This window comes from Zingiber officinale, chromosome 5B, assembly GCF_018446385.1.
Source record: "Zingiber officinale cultivar Zhangliang chromosome 5B, Zo_v1.1, whole genome shotgun sequence".
NCBI lineage: Eukaryota > Viridiplantae > Streptophyta > Magnoliopsida > Zingiberales > Zingiberaceae > Zingiber > Zingiber officinale.
Window position 1 is genome coordinate 122,072,258 of NC_055995.1, and position 19,763 is coordinate 122,092,020.

Genomic DNA, 19,763 nt, shown 5'->3' on the forward strand with positions numbered 1-19,763 from the left:
TCTCTCTCCCCGGCCGTCTTGAAGAGGGCCTACGTCTAACTGGCAGAACGCTGTTCCGGTGAGATGGAATCCATTACTGCGCTAAACAATTACAGTATTACACACCGACTCAAAGCCATAACACTGCCAGAACATTATCACGATGCCGCCATTAAAGTATAAATTAGCTAGAATCTAAGTAACGTGGGAGAATTGGTGGCCTTTGTACTAATACAAATATATAATCCTGCAAGTAATAATTTGAGTTGGTCTTTGATGTTAACATATTGCTTAATGCACATGCATCGCCCACCATACATACACAATGCCAAAGCGTACAGCTTTTGATCTCTGCCAGCTTCGCTAGTGTCGTATGAGTTATAGCTAGCCAGCATTGTTCACTTGAAAGAAAATAGTGCTCGAGCTAGCTCAGCCATGGCGATCATGTGCATATTCTTCTTTCTCGTTGCATCGAGTATTACTACCACTGCGCATGGACAGCAGCGGCTGTCGCACAAGTTCTACTCGCGCAGCTGCCCGGGCGTGCAGCATCTGGTTCGTGCCACAGTCGAGGAGGCCCTCCGCGGGGATCCCACTTTGGGTGCCTCCATTCTTCGCCTCTTCTTCCATGATTGCTTCGTTAATGTATGTGCCACTTTGCTGCTTCAATTAATTGGATCGTGCGCGCGCGGTTATATATCTTTGCTTGCAAATGCCGATTTATGATGGCTAGATTGCTCCTGATCAGGGATGCGATGCCTCGGTTCTTCTCGACGACACGCCCTTCTTTATAGGAGAAAAGAATGCGCCGCCAAACATGAACTCACTGCGCGGCTTCCAAGTCATAGACGCCATCAAGGCGCGCGTGGAGCCCCGCTGCAGGGGCACCGTGTCGTGCGCCGATATCCTTGCTCTTGCTGCCCGGGATAGCGTCGCATTGGTACCTAATTAGATGTGTTTTTTTTATAGATATTCGATTTAGATTTAAGCAGAATTAGAGGAATTGTTTCGATGACATATAGATCAATCGATGAGTTTGGAAAATTAATTTTAATTTGCAGCTCGGAGGACCATACTGGGCGGTGTACGTCGGCCGGAGGGACGCGAGGACGACGAGCCGGCAAGCGGCTACAGCGAACCTCCCGGCGCCCGGCGCGAGCTTCTCCGACCTCGCGACGTCGTTCGCGGCCAAGAGACTGAGTCCCCGGGACTTGATCGCGCTCTCCGGAGCACACACGATTGGCCAAGCGCACTGCAGCAGCTTCCGGACCCACATCTACGGCGAAAGCAACGTTGATGCGAGCTTCGCCGGCGCCCTTCGCCAGACTTGCCCGCCGGTGCAGGGGATCGGAAACAGTCATCTGGCGCCGCTGGACGTGCAGAGCCCGGTGGTGTTCGACAACAAGTACTACCAGAACCTGGTGGCCCGCCGGGGGCTCCTCCACTCCGACCAGGAGCTCCTCGGCGGTGGATGGTTCGCGGATTCGGTGGTGTGGCGGTACAGCGTCAATCAGACGGCGTTTTTTAGCGATTTCGCGGCGTCGATGATAAAGATGGGCAACATCAGTCCTCTGACGGGAAACAGAGGCGAGGTGAGATTGAACTGCAGGAAGTGGAATTAATGAAGATTACGCGTATGATCATTCATATCGATCTATACCTGCTGATTACATAAATAATGTCAAAGCTCGATGCTTTGTTCATTGTTTCTTTGTTATTAATTGGAAATGAATTTTGTTTGATTCCTCTTGGCAAGCATTCATCAAGAACAATTAATAAAATAGCACAAACTTAATTCATATTGCTCTCTTGGCAAGCATTTATTAGTAGCGCAGTTGTGCACTATCCAGTGCATTTCGTACACGTAATTAGTAATTACTGTCTTTCAGTTTGCCCTCCGGCAGTGGGTTCGGATCTCTCCGGCGGCGCCGGTCAAGGGGCTGATGTTCCCCATCTTGACCATGGCCGCCGCGAAATCCATGTAGAAGGCCTGGCCGTTTGCGCTGTAATGCCTGACCAGCCCGTCCGCCGCCCCGCCGTTGAACAGCTCCTGGTCGGAGTGCAGCAGCGACCGGCGGGCCATCAGGTCCCGGTAGTAGCTGACGTCGAACCGGTTGGGGCTCGTCGCGTCCAGCGGCAACCTCCTCGCGTCGCCGCCTACCCGCGGGCAGATATGTCGCCTGAACGCCGCGTACCTCGGGTCCACGTCGGGGTCGTTGTACACGTGGGGCCGGAAGCTGGCGCAGCGCGCCGAGCCCACCGTGTGGGCGCCGGAGAGCGCGGTGAGGTCGCGCAGGCTGAGCCCCTTCCCCGCGAACCGGGTCCTAAGGCTGGAGAGGCTGTCGGAGGGCGGGGGGAGGTTGGTGTTCGCGTCGGCCAGGCTCGCCGTCAACGCGTCCCGGCGTCCCAGAAGAACCCTCCACGACGGCCCTCCCAACTGACAAATCGAAAATTATTTGCATGTATTTCTCAGCACGCAACGAGAGATTAATAATCTCTAAACAATAAAAAATCATAAAATTGACCAGAGTGACGGCGTCGCGAGAGGCGAGAGCGAGAATGTCGGCGCAGGAGACGGTGGAGCGGCAGGCAGCCTCGACTTTGGATTTGATGGCGTCGATGACCTCGAAGCCGCGGAGGGAGTTGGCATTCCCGACGGCGTTTTTCTCACCCGCCATCGCCGGCGTATCGTCGAGGAGGACCGACCCATCGCACCCCTGCACCGTTAATCAACCGACCAATCACAATTAATTAATTAATTAATTACTGATACTGATGGAACACGATCTAGTGGGACGAATTAAATCATCTAACAAAAAGAAATATTGTAAATAATAATTTAAAATTTTAATGGTCCCAGCCGCTGAAGTCTCCACCGTGAGTGGCGTATCGATTGTGTCAACAAATCACGAGAAGTGCACTCTTATCGCTTTCCTCTTCAAATCCCGGTACTGGCTGATCTCCAGCTCAAGCAATGGCGACTCCGAGCACGCCATCCATTAATGGCCCCGTCCCCCGTGACCATTTCGCATGCACGGTCAAACCTCTATCCAATGAGCTTATAGTTTTTGCGAAATTAATGTCATATTTTATGTTAATATAAAATAATTATACGTACGTAGAATTAAACTGAATGATGTTGAATCGAAGGGAGTAATCCCAGTAAAAGAGGGATTTTATTCCTAAGGAATTAATATAAATATTGCTATAAATTCATATAAATATTGCATGTATATAATTAAGAAATTGCTATTAATACAGATAAATATTGCATACATTGACGAAGCAGTCATGGAAGAAGAGCCGGAGAACGGCCGCGCCCAAGGTGGGGTTCCGTTTGAGAGCCTTCTCCACGACGGACAGAACGATGGCCGGCAACTTAGGGCACGTCGTGGCATAGAACGACGGTGAGAGCTGCGGGTGGGTGGCGCACGGTGCCAGGAGGAGGAGTAAGAGGAGGAGGGTGGCGGTGAGCCAGCGGACATTGGAGAACGAAGCCATACCAACTGATTCGAGATAATGCATCTGGACTACGTATAAATAAATGATGTATTAAAGCACATCTCTTTTAAGAAAAACGATTTTTTATTCTTTTAATTACAGAATAAATAGACGAAATTGGACCATTTGCACTGTTCAATGGATGGTCCTATCGAACACTGCTAATTAGTCACTTGGGAAGTGACAATATTTGCGTCTCTGTCATTGTCTGCGTATGCATGGCTAAAACATGTAAACACTCATTAGTGACTTCAATTAACTCTAGTAATAATCAACACTATGTTCATATATAAATGTTCATTGTTTTTACCCTTTTTATTGTATTTGCATGTTTTCGAAAGCTTGTAGATAAGAGTCACTCTCGTAGTAGCTGAGATGAAGCTGTCAGCACAGCTATCTTCTATATCTCTTTGCCTTTCTAAAAGCCTTTGGCACCAGCCAGGCAAGAGAGTTGGTTATCCCATAAGTACAAAAAGGGAAATCCACTTGCATATTGTTGGATCAGTCCTTCAATCCATTTATTTGAAAACTAATGATTAAAAATAAAATTCAATGTATTTGGAGAAATGAGGGCAGAATATTAAACTACCGTAATTAGCACAACATTTTGTATATAGCTTGTGGAATTAATGGCCCACTCTTTTTTTTTACGTTGTTAGTTTTGTAGAATTTGTGCAAATAATTAAACAAAAAACATTGACCATAAGACTTTATCTTATTCTGGCCAAATATTATGGATAGTCAAGCTATCAGTCAACGAATAATCTGATGTGAGCACTCTGTAGGTATCATCCATGAAGGGAATGAATAAGACCTGAAAGACACTTCAATAGAAAGTTAGACTGGCGTTGGGAGATCCCAACATGCCACTTTGACACTCGAATTAGGATTGCTTGAGGTATCAAGAGTAGACATAAAGAAAACATAAACGAGAGCTTGATAGAGTAAAAAAAAAATGTGTATGAGAGTTTACCAAAAGGTGATCCTTTTGCATTTACCTTCTCTCGGATTTATATAGCTATCAAAAAAGTATCTCCACGTCAACGCCAATAAGGTGATTAGATTCGACAATCGTTAGTTGCGTCTTCATCCATTAACCGCCACGTTTTGCAAGAGGGCATCTAACGTTGGACAGGACAGCGATTATCCTACAAACTAACGAGAAGAAGGAAGTAAGGAGAAAGTAAGAAGAGAACAAAGAAAATAAAAAAAAAACTCACCATTTGTCAAGAAAAAGAAAGTTTGTTAATAATAAAGGATAAATTTTCAAACAACTAAATAGGTGTTTATATAAACTCTAGATCCTAAAACTCAAAAAAATGAAAGAAATTCTAATATAGGAATATCAATTCTTATCTTATAAATAAAGAAAAGAAAAGAAATCTTAGAAGAGAAAATTTCTTAACAAAAATCCTTATAGAAAGAAATTAACAAAATAGAACACTAATATAAACAAACTCTAACCCATAAATACAAGAAATATCAAAAATACTCTAAAATCATAAAATAGAAATTACTAAAAATAGTAAAAAAATCTTTGGAGGTTTTGAAAAAGTACCTAAATGGTGCTTTTTGGACCCGAAACTTCGTGTTTATGAATACCCATAAAAATATAGATTTTTAAATTCTGCACGTATGAGTGCCCGAGTCAAAAGTTAGGATCATTTGAAGTTCAAGAGGTCATAATGGGTTGGGTTTGCATTTGTTTCCACTGGTTGAAAAAAACTCACCCTCGAATTTATAATAGCCTCATCAGCATCCATTGAATAAGGAGTCAAATACTTCACATTGAAAACATTAGGGGTGCGTTTGGTTGAGAGTTATCCTTATAATCTTGGTTATTCATCCAAGATTATCAACGAAAACCCTATTTGGTTTAGGTAATCGATAATTCCCGAGTAATGTTTTATGCCCGACATGTAACCAAAAGGGGCATGCAACCCGGAATCGGAAAACCTGAAAAATTGAGGTTTTTTTTATTCCGAGGTTAAGAAAATTTTTTTACCCAAAATACTCTCGAACAAGAGAAAAATGTGATAAAAAAATGTAAAGAAAAAAATATAAAAAAAAATAAAAAACTTTTTAAAATATAAAAAGGTAAAAAAAACATTAAAAATAAAAAAATAAGGAAAAATGTAAAAAATTTAAAAATAAAAAAAATAAGGAAAAGAAAAAACGTAAAAATAGAAAAATAGAAAAAATGTAAAAAACATAAAAAATAATAAAAAAAACATAAAAAAATTAAAATATATATAAAAATAGGAAAAATTAAAAAAATAGAATAAAAAATAAAAAATGTAAAAAAATAAAAACACTTTAAATTTTTTTTAAAAAAATACACATAAAAATAAAGAAAAACGTGAAAAAAAAAAAAAAAACGTAGAGTTTAAAAGATATATATGGTTGGTTTTGTAACTAAGGGTAATATAGTAAAATATTAAATTAGGTTATTCATTAAAACCGTCAAATAAACAAGTTTTTGTTGCATTACCTAGGTTGAACCAAACAACATTTTGTTATGTTTTATTCCCCATAACCTCGGTTATGTAAGTAATCACATAACCAAGGTTATACATGATAACTTGAACCAAACACACCCTAGAAGTCTTCAAATGACTAGGAAAGTGCAACCTGTAAGTATTGTCGTTAATCTTCTGCATTATCTCACATGGTCCAATCTTCTGATCCTTCGGCTTATTATACTCACCAATAGGAAAATAATTTCGAGTTAATATAGCCCAGACAAAATCTTCAATCTCAAAAAATACTTGACAACGATGACTATCAACCCGAGTCTTGTATTTGATATTGCTCTCAAGTATTGCCCTGAAGATTAAATACTTGCTCATGAATGCCCTGAAGAGACTCTGTCATCTCATCAACTTTAAGATTAAATCATCCTACATGTCTAACAAGGGCTCAGTACAAAACCCAGGATGAGTTCAACCCATAGATAATCTCAAAGGAACTCAAACTTGTCATCCTGTTTCTCGATCTGTTATAGGTAAACTTTACTTGAGGTAATGTCAAGTCTCACTGCTTTGACTTAGTTCCTGTGAGACATCTCAAAAGATTGCCTAGACTCTAATTCACCACCTCAGTCTGTCTATTTATCTGAAAGTGGTAGATACTACTAAAGTTTAATTGTGTGCTTAATTTTTTTCATAAGCTCTTCTAGAAATGACTGATAAACTTGGTATCTTGATTTGAAGTTATGGACCAAAGAATGTCATGTAAACACATGATCTCCTTGATATAAAGATGGGCAATCCGAGCAACATCCATAGTCTTCCTACAAGGTACAAAGTGCATCATCTTTGAGAATCTATCAACCACAACAAGAACTGAATATGAGGTTCGTTGACAGAGCCGACTTTAGGGGGAGGCAGCCTAGGCAGTTGCCTAGGGCCTCCCCATTTTAGGGGCCTCCATATTAGATTTTATATTCGTATTTAAGTTTTTTTATTAAATTTGATAATCGATTAATTTTTTTGACAGGTCGATTAAAACAGTCCATTTATTTTATAATTACACATGGACCATGAAAAAAAACAATTTGTTAATGTCAATTTTTTTAACATATCAATTATTTTTGCATTAAAAAATCAATTTGGGTGAACACAAAAGCCATTTCACTTTTTCCTTTTTCATTTTTGATTATCTCTCATGCAACCCTATCCCCATCTTCTGCCTCATTCCTACGCCAAAACTCCACCTTCGAGTCGCAACAGAGAAACTCTCTAGAGAGATTGACAGTACGACAATCTCTGATCTTCGACTTCAATCTCAAATCCCACCAGTCCACTAGTTCAACACTGATAGTCTCGTATCTCTTATCTTCATTTCCAAGTTCTTATTTGAGATGAGATTTTTTGCTTCCTTTCTTTCTGTTTCCCATCCTTTATCTACGTTTGTAGTTTGCATCGTTAGTCCGTTGCACGACCTTTTGCCCCTATTTGCTTGTAGTCCTAGAGTTTAATCAATTGACATTTTTTGGTTGAGATCTAGAGTTATGCTTACGACATCATTTTGTGTATTTGATTTCGTCCTGAAATTAAAACTATTGCTGACAACTGATAATTGAAACTATTTGACATCAATTGACATTTTTTGGTTGAGATATAGAGTTATGCTTACGACATCATTTTTTAGTTGACAATTTTGGATGACAAAAAGAGCGAAGAGTATAAACATTTTGTTATTAGATTTAGTTTATATATGTCACTTTTTATAATTTAATGAATTTAGCATATTGAATATTGGTGATAATCATGTGCATTTATTTATCGGCTCATATGTAATATGTTTATATTCAATAAAAAAATATTATATATGACTTTCATCTAAAAATTAGCCTAGGGCCTCTAATTTTCTAGAGACGACCCTGTTCGTTGGGTGCGGGATAATGCTAATTAAATCCTTGCTGACATCCAACTAAGTAGCTTTGGGAACAGGTAAGGGAGTATACAAACTTGTATTGGTGAGAAACCCCTTACATCGCTGACACATAGAATCTCGGTCTACAAAGTGAGTCACATCGCTAGTCAACTTAAACCAATAAAAATTGACAGAGATGAGGGTCAACGTCTTATCATGTCCGAAGTGCCCCTCATTATGAATCTTACTCATGATCTACTGCTTGAGAAAGCAATCTGAAATACACAATTGCAACCCACGAAACAGATAGTCATTATACTAAATTAAATTATGTCGGCGATCATTATGTATCTTCTGAAATATCCTTCTGAATGAAGGGTTAGTTGCGTACATATTTGTGAAGACCTCAAATCCTACAACTTTTGGTATTCATGGTAGTAAGTAATGAAGAGTGATGGTTCAGAGCATCTGCAATACGTTCAGACTCTTGGATTGTTGTATCAGCGTAAAAGTGAACTCTTGTAAATAAGCTACTTGGCATTCCGCCTACTCAGCTTGTATTGACCATTGATGTACTTCAAGGGTTTGTGATAAGTAAACAGGATGACCTCCTTATATACTAGGTAGTGATATCAATGCTTCAAGAACCGAACAATGACATAAAACTCTAAGTCATTGTTAGAACACTTCTTCTTGGATTTGGACAGCTTTTCACTGAAGATAGCAACTGGATGTCCAAATTGACTCAGAACACCCTCATGCCAATGTCAAATGCATCACAGTTGACCTCAGACACTTTGTCAAAATCAGGAAGTGCTAGAACTAGTGCCTCGATCATCTTTTACATGACCAATCGAAAACTAGCCTTTGTTTTCAGACCATTTAAAATCTCATCCCTTGAGACACTCGATGATAGGAGCAATCAAAGTGTTGAAGTTTTTAATGAGCCGGGGTAGAAAGAAATCAAGTCATGGAAACTTTTGACATCGTGTAAGGTCTTTGGTTGAGGCCACTCCAAGATTACATTTATCAATATTTGATCTATGTGTACACCTTCAGTAGACACAATAAAGCCAAGGAAAATTATCGATGTAGTAAAGAAATATCACTTCTTCATATTAACAAATTAATAAGCACTCTATTTTCAATCTTTTAAGAATATCACGAAGATGATCGAAGTGGGGTGCCCATGTCAGACTATAGATGAGAATATCATCAAAGTAAATCACCAAAAACTTTCCCATGAAAGGTTGCAGGATCTGATGTATAAACCTCATAAAGGTGCTAGGCACATTGGAAAATCCAAAAGGCATGATCATCCTAATTTATAGCCCATGTTGTATCTTAAATGTGGTCTTCTATTCATCTCTAGGCCTTATTCTAATATGATGATATCCATTTTTAAGGTCAAGTTTTTAGAAGACCTTAGAATTAGATAGCTGATCCAACTTGTCGCTCAAGCGGGGAATTTGAAATATGTACTTCACCATAATCTTATTGATGACTCGGCTGTCAACGTACATATGCCACAAACCATCTTTTATCAGCACTAGTAGGGATGAGACTGTACATGGGCTTATGCTTTCACAAATATAGCATTGGTGTAGTCAGCATTAATAATCAAACCTAGATTTTGATGCATGACAAAAGGTTAAAATTAAATTTTGTATGTTCTAACATGTTTACCAAGTGTACAAGCTAAAAGACTTGATGGGTCTAGAGGATGATACACCAAGCTGAAGTCCAGTTAAATCAGGAGGACTAGATAATTGACAAAAAGACCAGATATGTCAAGAGATGACCTAATATTTGGCAAGAAGTCCAATTGGATCAACAGAACCTAATAACTGACTGAAGTCTAGATGGGGTATCTGGCAAGAAGATCTGGTGGGTTAGACTATAAGTTAAGTGATTCTATAAATGGTAAATAAGGTAAGCCACTAGAGTAGGGAGATCTAGTAGGATGAATTCCAGTGGGACTGTGGACTTTGGTTCAACTTAGATCCATTTTAAAAATCTAAGTTGAGACCAATACTAGATCCTGGTCATGTTAGATAGAATCTAATTCATAATTTTATTATTATACTTGAAAACTCTATTTTGTAGGTACTCTTGTAATGTTGGGCTAATATGTTTTTGCAGGAGGTTAAAGTGAAAATCAAGTTCAAATGAATAATGATGGAGGCACCTTGGGTGGAAGTAGGCACCTTAGCACAGAGGCACTGGAGGCGCCTTAAGTGGATGAAGGTGCCTCGGCGCATGAATAAGCTGTAAGGATGAGTTTCACAGAGTGTTGATGTGTGATATTGTTAGAACCTCGATGTAGTTTTGAAATGGTCAATCAAGTTTAGTTAGGTCCTGTTGTATTTGATTCTTGTGACTAAGTGTGCAGGAGCTTAAGAACACAAGAAGTCAAGCAGAAGATGCAGCTAGCAAGAAGGGCGGCACGGGCGAGAGCCGACAGGCTCGGTGCGGCCGAGGGATGAGGTGCTACGGAAGAGTACACCGGTGGACGAGAATGACATGCACGACGTTCGAAGGATGAGAAGATGAGGAGGAAGCCTGCTCAAGGAGAAGGCTAGAAGATGGGTCCGGGTGAGCCCAATTCCGGATAGACAGAATCACCCAGGCGATCGGAACAGCGAAAGAGCCAAAGGGGGAGTTGCAGAGCTACTGGAGGCACCCTCAATATGGCTGAAGGCACCTCCATGCCTTTCTGTGGAAAGGCGCCTTCAACCACCCATGATTGAAGGTTCCTTAGACTAGACAAAATGCAACTGTTGGTGAAGATAAGACCTTATCTTCGCTTGCCTCGCTAGAGACACCTTCCACCTTGTTGGAGGCGTCTTCCAGCTTCGGATAAGATTTTTCAGCGGCTATAAAAAGACCCCTGTGTTAGGATCGTTCGTACTTGGCTAGAGAGGGGGGTGTGAATAGCCGACCCCAAATCTTCCGTTTCTTTCTACAATTAGGGTTAGCGCAGCGGAAATAACTAAATAGAAACGAAACGAAGATGATCAAACCTTAGACGCAGTGATGTAACGAGGTTCGGAGATGATACTCCTACTCCTCGGCGTGTCCGTAAGGTGGACGAAGCCTATCAATCCGTCGGTGGATGAGTCCCCGGAGAACCGGCTAATACAAGCTCCTTCTGGGTGGAGAAACCTCGCCACAACACACTCTTGCAACAGCAAGTAAGGAGAGTACAGAAATACAAGGAAAGACGGCAAGAAATACAACAGTAAGAAAACTCTTGCTTGCCTTCTCTTCGACTGGAAGAAGCAGCAGCTCCAAGCGCCTACAACAGCAGGTGACCCAGCCAAAGAGAAGCTCACGCGAAGCTTCAACGCTTCAAGAACTCAGCAGAGCTCAGCAGCAGAAAGAAGAAGAAGGTTCGGAGAGGAATGGTCTGTAGAGTCGCTCGAACCCTTATATAATCTGCGAACCTGCAAGCCAAAAGGCCAGAAACACAGGAGCCAAAAATAGCCTAGCCGTTGTCTCTCAACGGCTAGGGCCAGACCGATCAGGCATCGCCCTGATCGGTCTGGAGCTATCCTGATCGGTCCGAGAGACCGATCAGGCCCCAGTCTGATCGGTCCCCGGACCGATCCCACCTCTCCTACAGAGAGGTGGCTGCGTCTCTGATCGGTCGTGGAGACCGATCAGCATGGTGCTGATCGGTCTCCAGACCGATCCAGCTGTTCTACAGAAAAGCGCCCAACTTTCTGTGCGTACCCTGATCGGTCCCGGGGACCGATCAGGACTCATGCTGATCGGTCCCCAGACCGATCAGATGACCTGGATCGATCCACTGATCGATCCAGCTCTTGGTTTTTGTCCAAACCAATTCCCACGCCTTCCACACCAATATCCGGTCAACCTTGACCTATTGGTATCTCATCCCTAGCATCTGGTCACTCTCTTGACCTGCTAGAATTCCTCGCCAAGTGTCCGGTCAATCCCTTTGACCTACTTGGACTTTCCTCAACACCAGATGTCCGATCATCCCTGATTCATCTGGATTTTCCCTTGCCTGGGTTCACTCACCCGGACTTTGACCTGGCTTCACTCACCAGGATTTTCACACTGCCTAACATCCCAGTTAGGACTTTCTCACTGCCTGACTTCACTCACCAGGACTTTCCAACTGCCTAACATCCCAGTTAGGACTTTCCCACTGCCTGGCTTCACTCACCAGGACTTTCCAACTGCCTAACATCCCAGTTAGGACTTTCCCTCGTGCCAAGCTCCCTGCTTGGACTTCTCCAGTGCCAAGTCTCCATACTTGGACTTTTCGCGTGCCAAGCTCCCTGCTTGGACTTCTCCGTGCCAAGTCTCCATACTTGGACTTTTTCCCGAATCAGGTCAACCAGGTCAACCTTGACCTACGGTTGCACCAATAATCTCCCAAACATCTATTCTTGTCTCATATCAAGAATAGAACTCTCTCACGAGTGTCAAACATCAACATGCAACTCAACTAGGTCAACCTTGACCTAAGGTTGCACCGACAATCTTCCCAAGTCAAACATCAAAATACAACTCGAGTCACGTCACCTCGAGTCGGGTCAACCAGGTCAACCTTGACCTAAGGTTGCACCAACACTCTGGACCTAAAAAATAGATAACAACTCAAGTATTCATTTCCTAGTAACTTTCTGAGTGCTCAACGAGCGTAAGAGGCTTTCCTCCTTCACCGAAGAAGATCTTCTAGTGTTTTATTTTGCCTTAAATTAACAACCACCTAAGTTGTAACCAAGTAACTTTCTGTGGCTCTTTATTTTATTAGTTGTTAAACTACTTTAAGTTAATTATTCTACTAATCTTGTTTAAAAGATTGAGAAAGGTCCATTTGTAATTTATAGGCAATTCACCCCTCCCCTCTTGCCGGCCGCACGGGTCTTAACAAGCAAAATTAATGGCTGGACCAAGTCTCATCCCACCAAAGTTTGAGGGGGAGTTTGCACACTGGAAACGCCGAATGGAGGTATTTCTAAAAATCGACTTTGAAATTCTTTTAACAATTAAGTACGATTTTACAGTTCCAAAAGATCAACAAGGCGTAGAGAAAGAAGAGTACCTCTGGATAAAAAAATGAGCAAAGCAATTTCGTAGCCAACAACAGAGCGGAATATCACCTTTTAAGTGTATTACCACCTCAAGAAGTAAATCACATCAGAAGCTACATATCGACAAAAGACCTTTGGGAGAAGTTCCTGGAACTCCACAAAGGAACATCCGAAGCAAAACTGCCACGATGGGGCATTCTTCGGAACAAACTGACGAACATCCGTCTAGAAAAAGGTGAGAAGGTAGTTGAATTGTACCCAGAGATCAAGGATATGATCACCAGACTGGGCAACCTCGGTGAAACGATAACAAACCGGGACTCGGTACGCTATGCACTAAACGCCTTTCCCAGAATCCTTGAATGGACTTCGATCATAGACGCCTACTACATCTCGAAGGACCCGGAGGTAAGTACCCTAGAGGAATTATTTTTAACTTTAGAATTACATGAGACTTGATGTGTAGGTACAACAGTAGAGTCAAGTCAGAATTTGGCACTAAGAGCCACCAAGAAGGGTGAACCCAAGTCAAACTCAGATCTGAAAGGAGACCAATACATGGTAAGAAATTTTTTAAAAAAAGTAAGTCTAATAAATTTAAAGAGTTGCAGAATAAAAAAAATCAAAGAAATAGAAGGAAGGTTCGATCCTACTAGTGTTAAAAAGAAGGACACATAAAGGAGGACTACCTGAAGCTCAAAAAGGAAAAAGGCAAAGGCCCCAAGCAAAACAAGCACAAGGCCACTTGGGATGAAAGCTCGTCATCTGAGTCAGAAATAGAAGCATACGCCAGACTAACATTGATGGCTAGTCACAAAGAACAAAGCTCCTTAGAAGCCAGCATTGATGAAGGGGGAGCGACAGTAAACGAATGCACCGAAGCAGGGAAAGAATCAAGCTTCAGATCTGACATGGTAAGTGAGGTATGCCTCTTACCTCATGATTAACTTTACTTTGGCATTAAATCTATGACTAAATTAATGTGCAAATTAAAAACCAAAAAAGAAAATTTGAAAAAAAAAAAACTTAGAAATAAAAAGAATCTCAGCAAAATCTTGCTTAATAGAGGAGCTTGATAAATTGAAATTGTAAATTTAAAGGAATAAATAGAAAAATTTAAAAATTCTGCATGCTCATATTCTAGAAATTATCAAGGACTTGGTATTTTAGATATCATAAGGGTCAAATTAGAAAGTTATGACCAAAATATATTCCTAAAAGATACTTAATCAATCCAGTAGAAAGGAACCTATATTGAGTTCCTAAATCTTGTTTAGAATAAATTAAACTTTTTAAAAAGTTACAATTTACAGAAAGAAAATTAAACGTTTAATTTCTTTAAAAGGCTTTGTCTAGAAGTGGTTGTTATTCCAATAGTCAAAAAGACCTAATGTCTCGCCATAGCTGGAAGCCAATTATTAAAATAAATGTTTAATAGACTAACTGTTAAATAGTTATTTGTTTTTGGGTCAACCTAAAAATATTTGTTAATTACTCAAAAAGGTAGTTTTTAAAATTAAAGTTTTTTTTGGAATTTATTTTCTGCTTAACTCCTTTGTGCAAAATTTTATATCTGCTTTATATATGTCTATGCAACTCCTATTAAAATTTTTAGAATTTTTCAAAATATTTTTTCAATATTCGTTTTCCCTTAGACTTTGTTTTGGACTGATTTCCATGTCATTTAAAAGTACCATATTTTTTAATATGATCAAAGAGGAAGAAGTAAGTACAAGTTAAGAGGGAGTAAGAATTTTTGCTAATTTAATTTGATTGTTTAATTCATTACAATATTTGATTCTAATTGCACCTTCAACCACCGATAGAAGGCGTCTTCAACTCTTTAAAGGCGCCTTAAACTAGGTAAAATGCAACCGTTGGCGAAGATAAGACCTTATCTTTGCTTGTCTCCCTGGAGCCGCCTTCCAACCTCAGATAAGATTTTTCAGGGGCTGTAAAAAGACCCCTGGACCTAGGAAATAGACAACTCAAGTATTCATTTCCTAGTAACTTTCTGAGTGTTCAACGAGTGTAAGAGACTTCTCCGCCTTCACCGAAGGAGATCTTTTAGTACTTTATTTTACCTTGGATTAACAACCACCTAGGTTGTAACCAAGTAACTTTCTATGTCTCTTTATTTTATTAGTTATTAAACTACATTAAGTTAATTGTTCTACTAATCTTGTTTGAAATATCAAGAAAGGTCTATTTGTAATTTACAAGTAATTCACCCCTCCCATCTTGCCGGCCGCACGGGTCTTAACAGACATGACTCGAGGCACCTCAGGTTGATTGGAGGCACCTAAAAGTGGACAAGGCCAATGAAAGCGGATCAGATAAGCTCTATTGGAGGCACCTCAAATACCTTATAAAATGCTTCACCAGCAATTCAAGTACTTATTCACTTGCTAAATTCCTATTGCGCTTCAATGTTCCTCTCCTACTATGCTACAACCCAACTATTCTAGACTTCCATTCTAGCAAACCACTGTAGCAATAACAACACCAACACACAAGTTCAATCCATTCTTCATCTTCATGTGTTAGGTAACAAATTTTTTTATCTTAGTTATTTGCATAAAGAAGTGTAAGGTTGTTACACTTCCCTCATCTTGTAATTGATTGCTCTTCTGGAAGTTTCCTGTTGGAGAATTTAGTTGATTACCCAATCGATACGGTCCAAGGGATCATGGACCTTAGAGTAAAAGTCATTGAAGGCTTTAAACCAAGTAAAATCAACTCGCGTACTTATTTTCTAATGTGTTTTTCTTACTTAATTATTCCGCTGCGTACTTAGTTTTCCGACATATTTTTAAAACCAAAAAGAAAAGTTTTAAAATAGATTCACTCCCCCCCCCCTCATTCTCTCGTTCATTTCGATTCTACATATAGCCCTTCTCCAATAATTTAAACCACCCGCTGTTATAATTTTTCAGTCTCCTTGAGACTAAGGCGATATACTGGTCGGTTAGGCAAATTTATGTTCGATAATATGCTACCAGAGATATTGGAGAAATTACACAAAATCAATTCTAACTTATCTGTTGAGATGACCTGAGAGGATAATCTTAGGCTGCCAACGGTGCTAGTTTTGCCAAGCTTCCAGTGGTCTGAGTTGCAGAGTTGATGCAGTACATAGCAGAATCGGGTGTCAATCATCGAATCGGGAAGAAAATTCACTGACTAAAATACCAAGGCCTGCACTCAATGCAATTTCCTTGAAACAGATTCGTCCCACCTCTGGCTGTGCTTTGAGATTCTCTTGGGTCATCTATTTCCCAGGATATAATGACAAAACCATACACGTAACCAAGCACTGATTGTTCGTGGTGAACTGAGAATGCACCCGAATGCTATCACGAGTATTCAGCCGAACGAATGCACGACTGAGAGAAAAGAATCAAGAAACGAAGGTGGAGGAATTCTTTTACTTTCGCTTTCGCTCTCTCTTGCTTTGCTCAAGATCTAGCCTCCTTATATAGGAGCTCACACTTTGCCTACAATGAATGAACAAATTATGGTCATTTAATGCTGGGTTTAATGTCACCATTAATGGGTTTAATATTTTAATTAATGTTGAGACGTTACAGAATCATTATTAATAGATTTAATGACGCCAATAATGCCAAGACGTTACAAAGTCACCATTAGTGAGTTTAATGCCACCATTAATGTCAGGATGTTACGGAATTGCCATTAATTTTATATTAATGCTTCTGTTACACTCTTGAGCAGGTAGCAAAAAGAGATTCATGTGATAAAATATTAGTTTATTCACTTGGGCAAATCTTGCCTCGACCGATCCGACATTCAACGTACATAGGTCGTGCTCACACACTAGTCAACCTTAGTTCAGTACAATCTGGGCCCTGGATTTGCACTCATCCCTGTGACCCATGCGTGAGAGTCTCTCCCCATGCATATGTTTACAACATCAATACACGTGCCATAATTTAAACCAACAGTAAAGTCAAGAGACTTTTAATGTGAGACTAATAACCCATGCACAATAAAGTCTCTTCGTCTCCACCTCTTTATTCCATTCACATTTCCAACAATCCCCCACATGAATGGAATACATGGTATGTGATAGCATTCAACAATTGAGTCAAGTATATGATAGGTAGATTTTACCATTTGAACTTTCCCTTATGAAGATCTGTTTGCTTACTAGTTGACAGTAGACATGATGTCCTTGAACTGTTCTACCGTCTGTGTAAGTATTGACAAATCTCACCCAAGACTCTCCCTGATACAACTCAGTTCTCATGAGTGTGTTTGTTCTTGGCCATGAACACACCTGGTTCTTTGAGAAGCTCTAAAAATTATGCCTCAAGTTCTCTTCGAAGCAGCCTTACTTCTTTTTCACATAGGTGATCCCTCGAGAGTAACCATATACTCCTCTTGATCATTAAAATCTCATCGGCTTACCTTGGTCCGATTACTATTTTATTGGGTTGTCCCCCATAGTGTGTCTAATTGATACAAGTTAGTTGTCTCTGTGAATCTAGTTCTTAGGATATCCAGTCAGTATAGGTTGGGTGTCCTCTGCACTGATCGTTAAAAATGACATCCAATCCATTTCTCGTAATAAGCTTGCAACTAACTCTCAATTTAACCCTTTGGTTAGCGGATCCGCTATGTTATCCTTTGACTTTACATAGTCAACAGTGATAACTCCCGTTGAGAGTAGTTGTCTAATGATATTATATCTACGACGTATATGTCTAGACTTACCATTATATAGATGACTCTGTGCCCGACCAATTGCTGATTGACTATCACAATGTATGTAAATTACCGACACAGGTTTTAACCATCTTGGAATATCTTCTAAGAATTACCGTAGTCATTTAGCCTCTTCACCATATTTATCAAGAGCTACAAACTCATATTTTATCATGGATCTGGTTATTACAGTTTTCTTAAAAGATTTCTAGGAAATGACTGCACCTCCTAGAGTGAGTACATATCCACTCGTAGTCTTAGAGTCTTTTATGTCAGATATCCAACTCGCATCACTGTATCCTTCAATCACAACAGGATATCTCGTATAGTGCAGTCCATATTCATGAGTATACCTCAAGTATCTCAGTACTCTTGTTATCTCTTTCCAGTGCTCAACACCGAGATTACTCATGTACTTACTCATCAGGTACATCAGACTTCCAATCACTCTAAAGTACTCTATCTAAGAGATACTTTCACCTTGATTTTTGATAGATGTTGACTCGTATATATCGACATTCGTTCTAACATAATATCACCTTGGTAAATTTCTCAAGAATTTTATCCGCGCAATGAGACTAACTAAGAACAAGTCCTTTTATCATTCTAAGAATTTTGATTCCTAGAATCACATCTGGTAGGCACATGTCTTTCATATGAAGTCTTAAGTTCAACATACCTTTAATGGATTTGATTATCTTATCATTACTCCTAATGATAAGTATGTCATCTACATATAGGTACAAGATGACGTAGTCATTCTCTGTGACTTTCATGTAGACATATTTATCACACTCATTGATCTTGAATCCACATTCGTTCATGATATTATCAAATTTCTCATACCACTGCTTTGGTGCTTATTTTAAGCCATATAATGGCTTTACCAATCTACAAACCTTATTTTCCTATCCTGACATAGAAAACCCTTTAGTTTGCTCCATATAGATTTCCTCTTCTAAATTCTCATTTAGAAAAGTTATTTTTATGTATTTCATGGTTCCATAGAGCGGCTATAACCAACAATACTCTAATGGAAGTTATTATTGACACAGGAGAATACGTATCAAAGTAATCAAAACCTTCTCATTGTCGGTATCCTTTGATTACCAATCGGGCCTTATCAATTATGTCATCTTACTTTATTTTCTTCTTGAAGATCCACTTGCAACCTAGTAATTTACTTCCTAGAGGAAGATCCACAAGTTCTCAAGTGTGATTTTGCAAAATAGATTCTATCTCAACTGCAATTGTCTCTCTCCAGTAAGGCCCGTCAGAAGACCTTACGACTTCAAAGTAACTTCGGGGCTTACTTTTCAACATAAAAGTAATAAAATCTTATTTGTAGGATTTTTTCACCCGAGCTCTTTTACTTTGTCTAAGCTCAACCTTGATTGGTTCATCATCATCTTCTTCGTCTTATGTTTCATATGCTCATTTTAAGGAGCTAGCATCCTCTCGCAAAAAATGAGGTATTTCTCGATTTTATTATCGAGTTCTTGTGTATATCTAGTATTTGTGACTCATACACAAAAAAAATCGATGCGCACTGCTATTATGTGCATATCCAATAAATATGCAATTAACAGTCTTTAGTCCTATCTTAATTCTTTTCGGATCAGGCACCAATACTTTGGCAAGACACCCCCACATTCGTAAATATTTATATAACGTTTATCTTCCATTCGATAACTCATAAGGGCTCTTATCTATCTTCTGCCGGGGCACCTTATTTAAAAGATAATTAGCTGTTAATACAGCTTTTCCCCACATGGAATTTGGCAATCTAGAGCTCAATAGAAGAGCATTCATCATCTCCTTTAGATTTCAATTCTTCCGCTCAGTAACTCCATTTTACTGAGTATAAGGAGCTGTTATTTCATGTTTGATCCCATGTTTAAAACACAACTCAGTGAACGATGATATATATTCATCGCCTCAGTCACTTCGAACCATCTTAATCTTCTTATTAAGATGATTTTCAACCTCATTCTTATATAGAGCAAATTTTTCTATAACTTCATTCTTACTTTTGAGAAGATAGACATAACAATATTTTATGTTATCATCTACAAAAGTAATGAAATATTTATTACCACCACGTGTTAG

General features: G+C 39.7%; 2 protein-coding genes across 2 annotated transcripts; one reads left to right on the forward strand and one right to left on the reverse strand.

Annotated features, from left to right (window-relative positions):
• Nucleotides 1-351: 351 nt before the first annotated feature.
• LOC121985722 (peroxidase P7-like) lies at nt 352-1,684 on the forward strand. Its single transcript, XM_042539326.1, has 3 exons — nt 352-624; nt 728-919; nt 1,041-1,684. The coding sequence occupies exons 1-3, from the start codon at nt 415-417 to the stop codon at nt 1,599-1,601; spliced, it is 963 nt and encodes a 320-aa protein (XP_042395260.1). The 5' UTR covers nt 352-414; the 3' UTR covers nt 1,602-1,684.
• An 86-nt stretch (nt 1,685-1,770) lies between these two features.
• On the reverse strand, nt 1,771-3,489 carry LOC121985721 (peroxidase P7-like). The gene is made up of 3 exons (XM_042539325.1): nt 3,256-3,489; nt 2,505-2,696; nt 1,771-2,416 (listed from the first exon to the last, which is right to left on the reverse strand). Exons 1-3 carry the CDS (start codon nt 3,478-3,480, stop codon nt 1,865-1,867), a joined length of 969 nt encoding a protein of 322 aa, XP_042395259.1. The 5' UTR covers nt 3,481-3,489; the 3' UTR covers nt 1,771-1,864.
• Nucleotides 3,490-19,763: the final 16,274 nt, after the last annotated feature.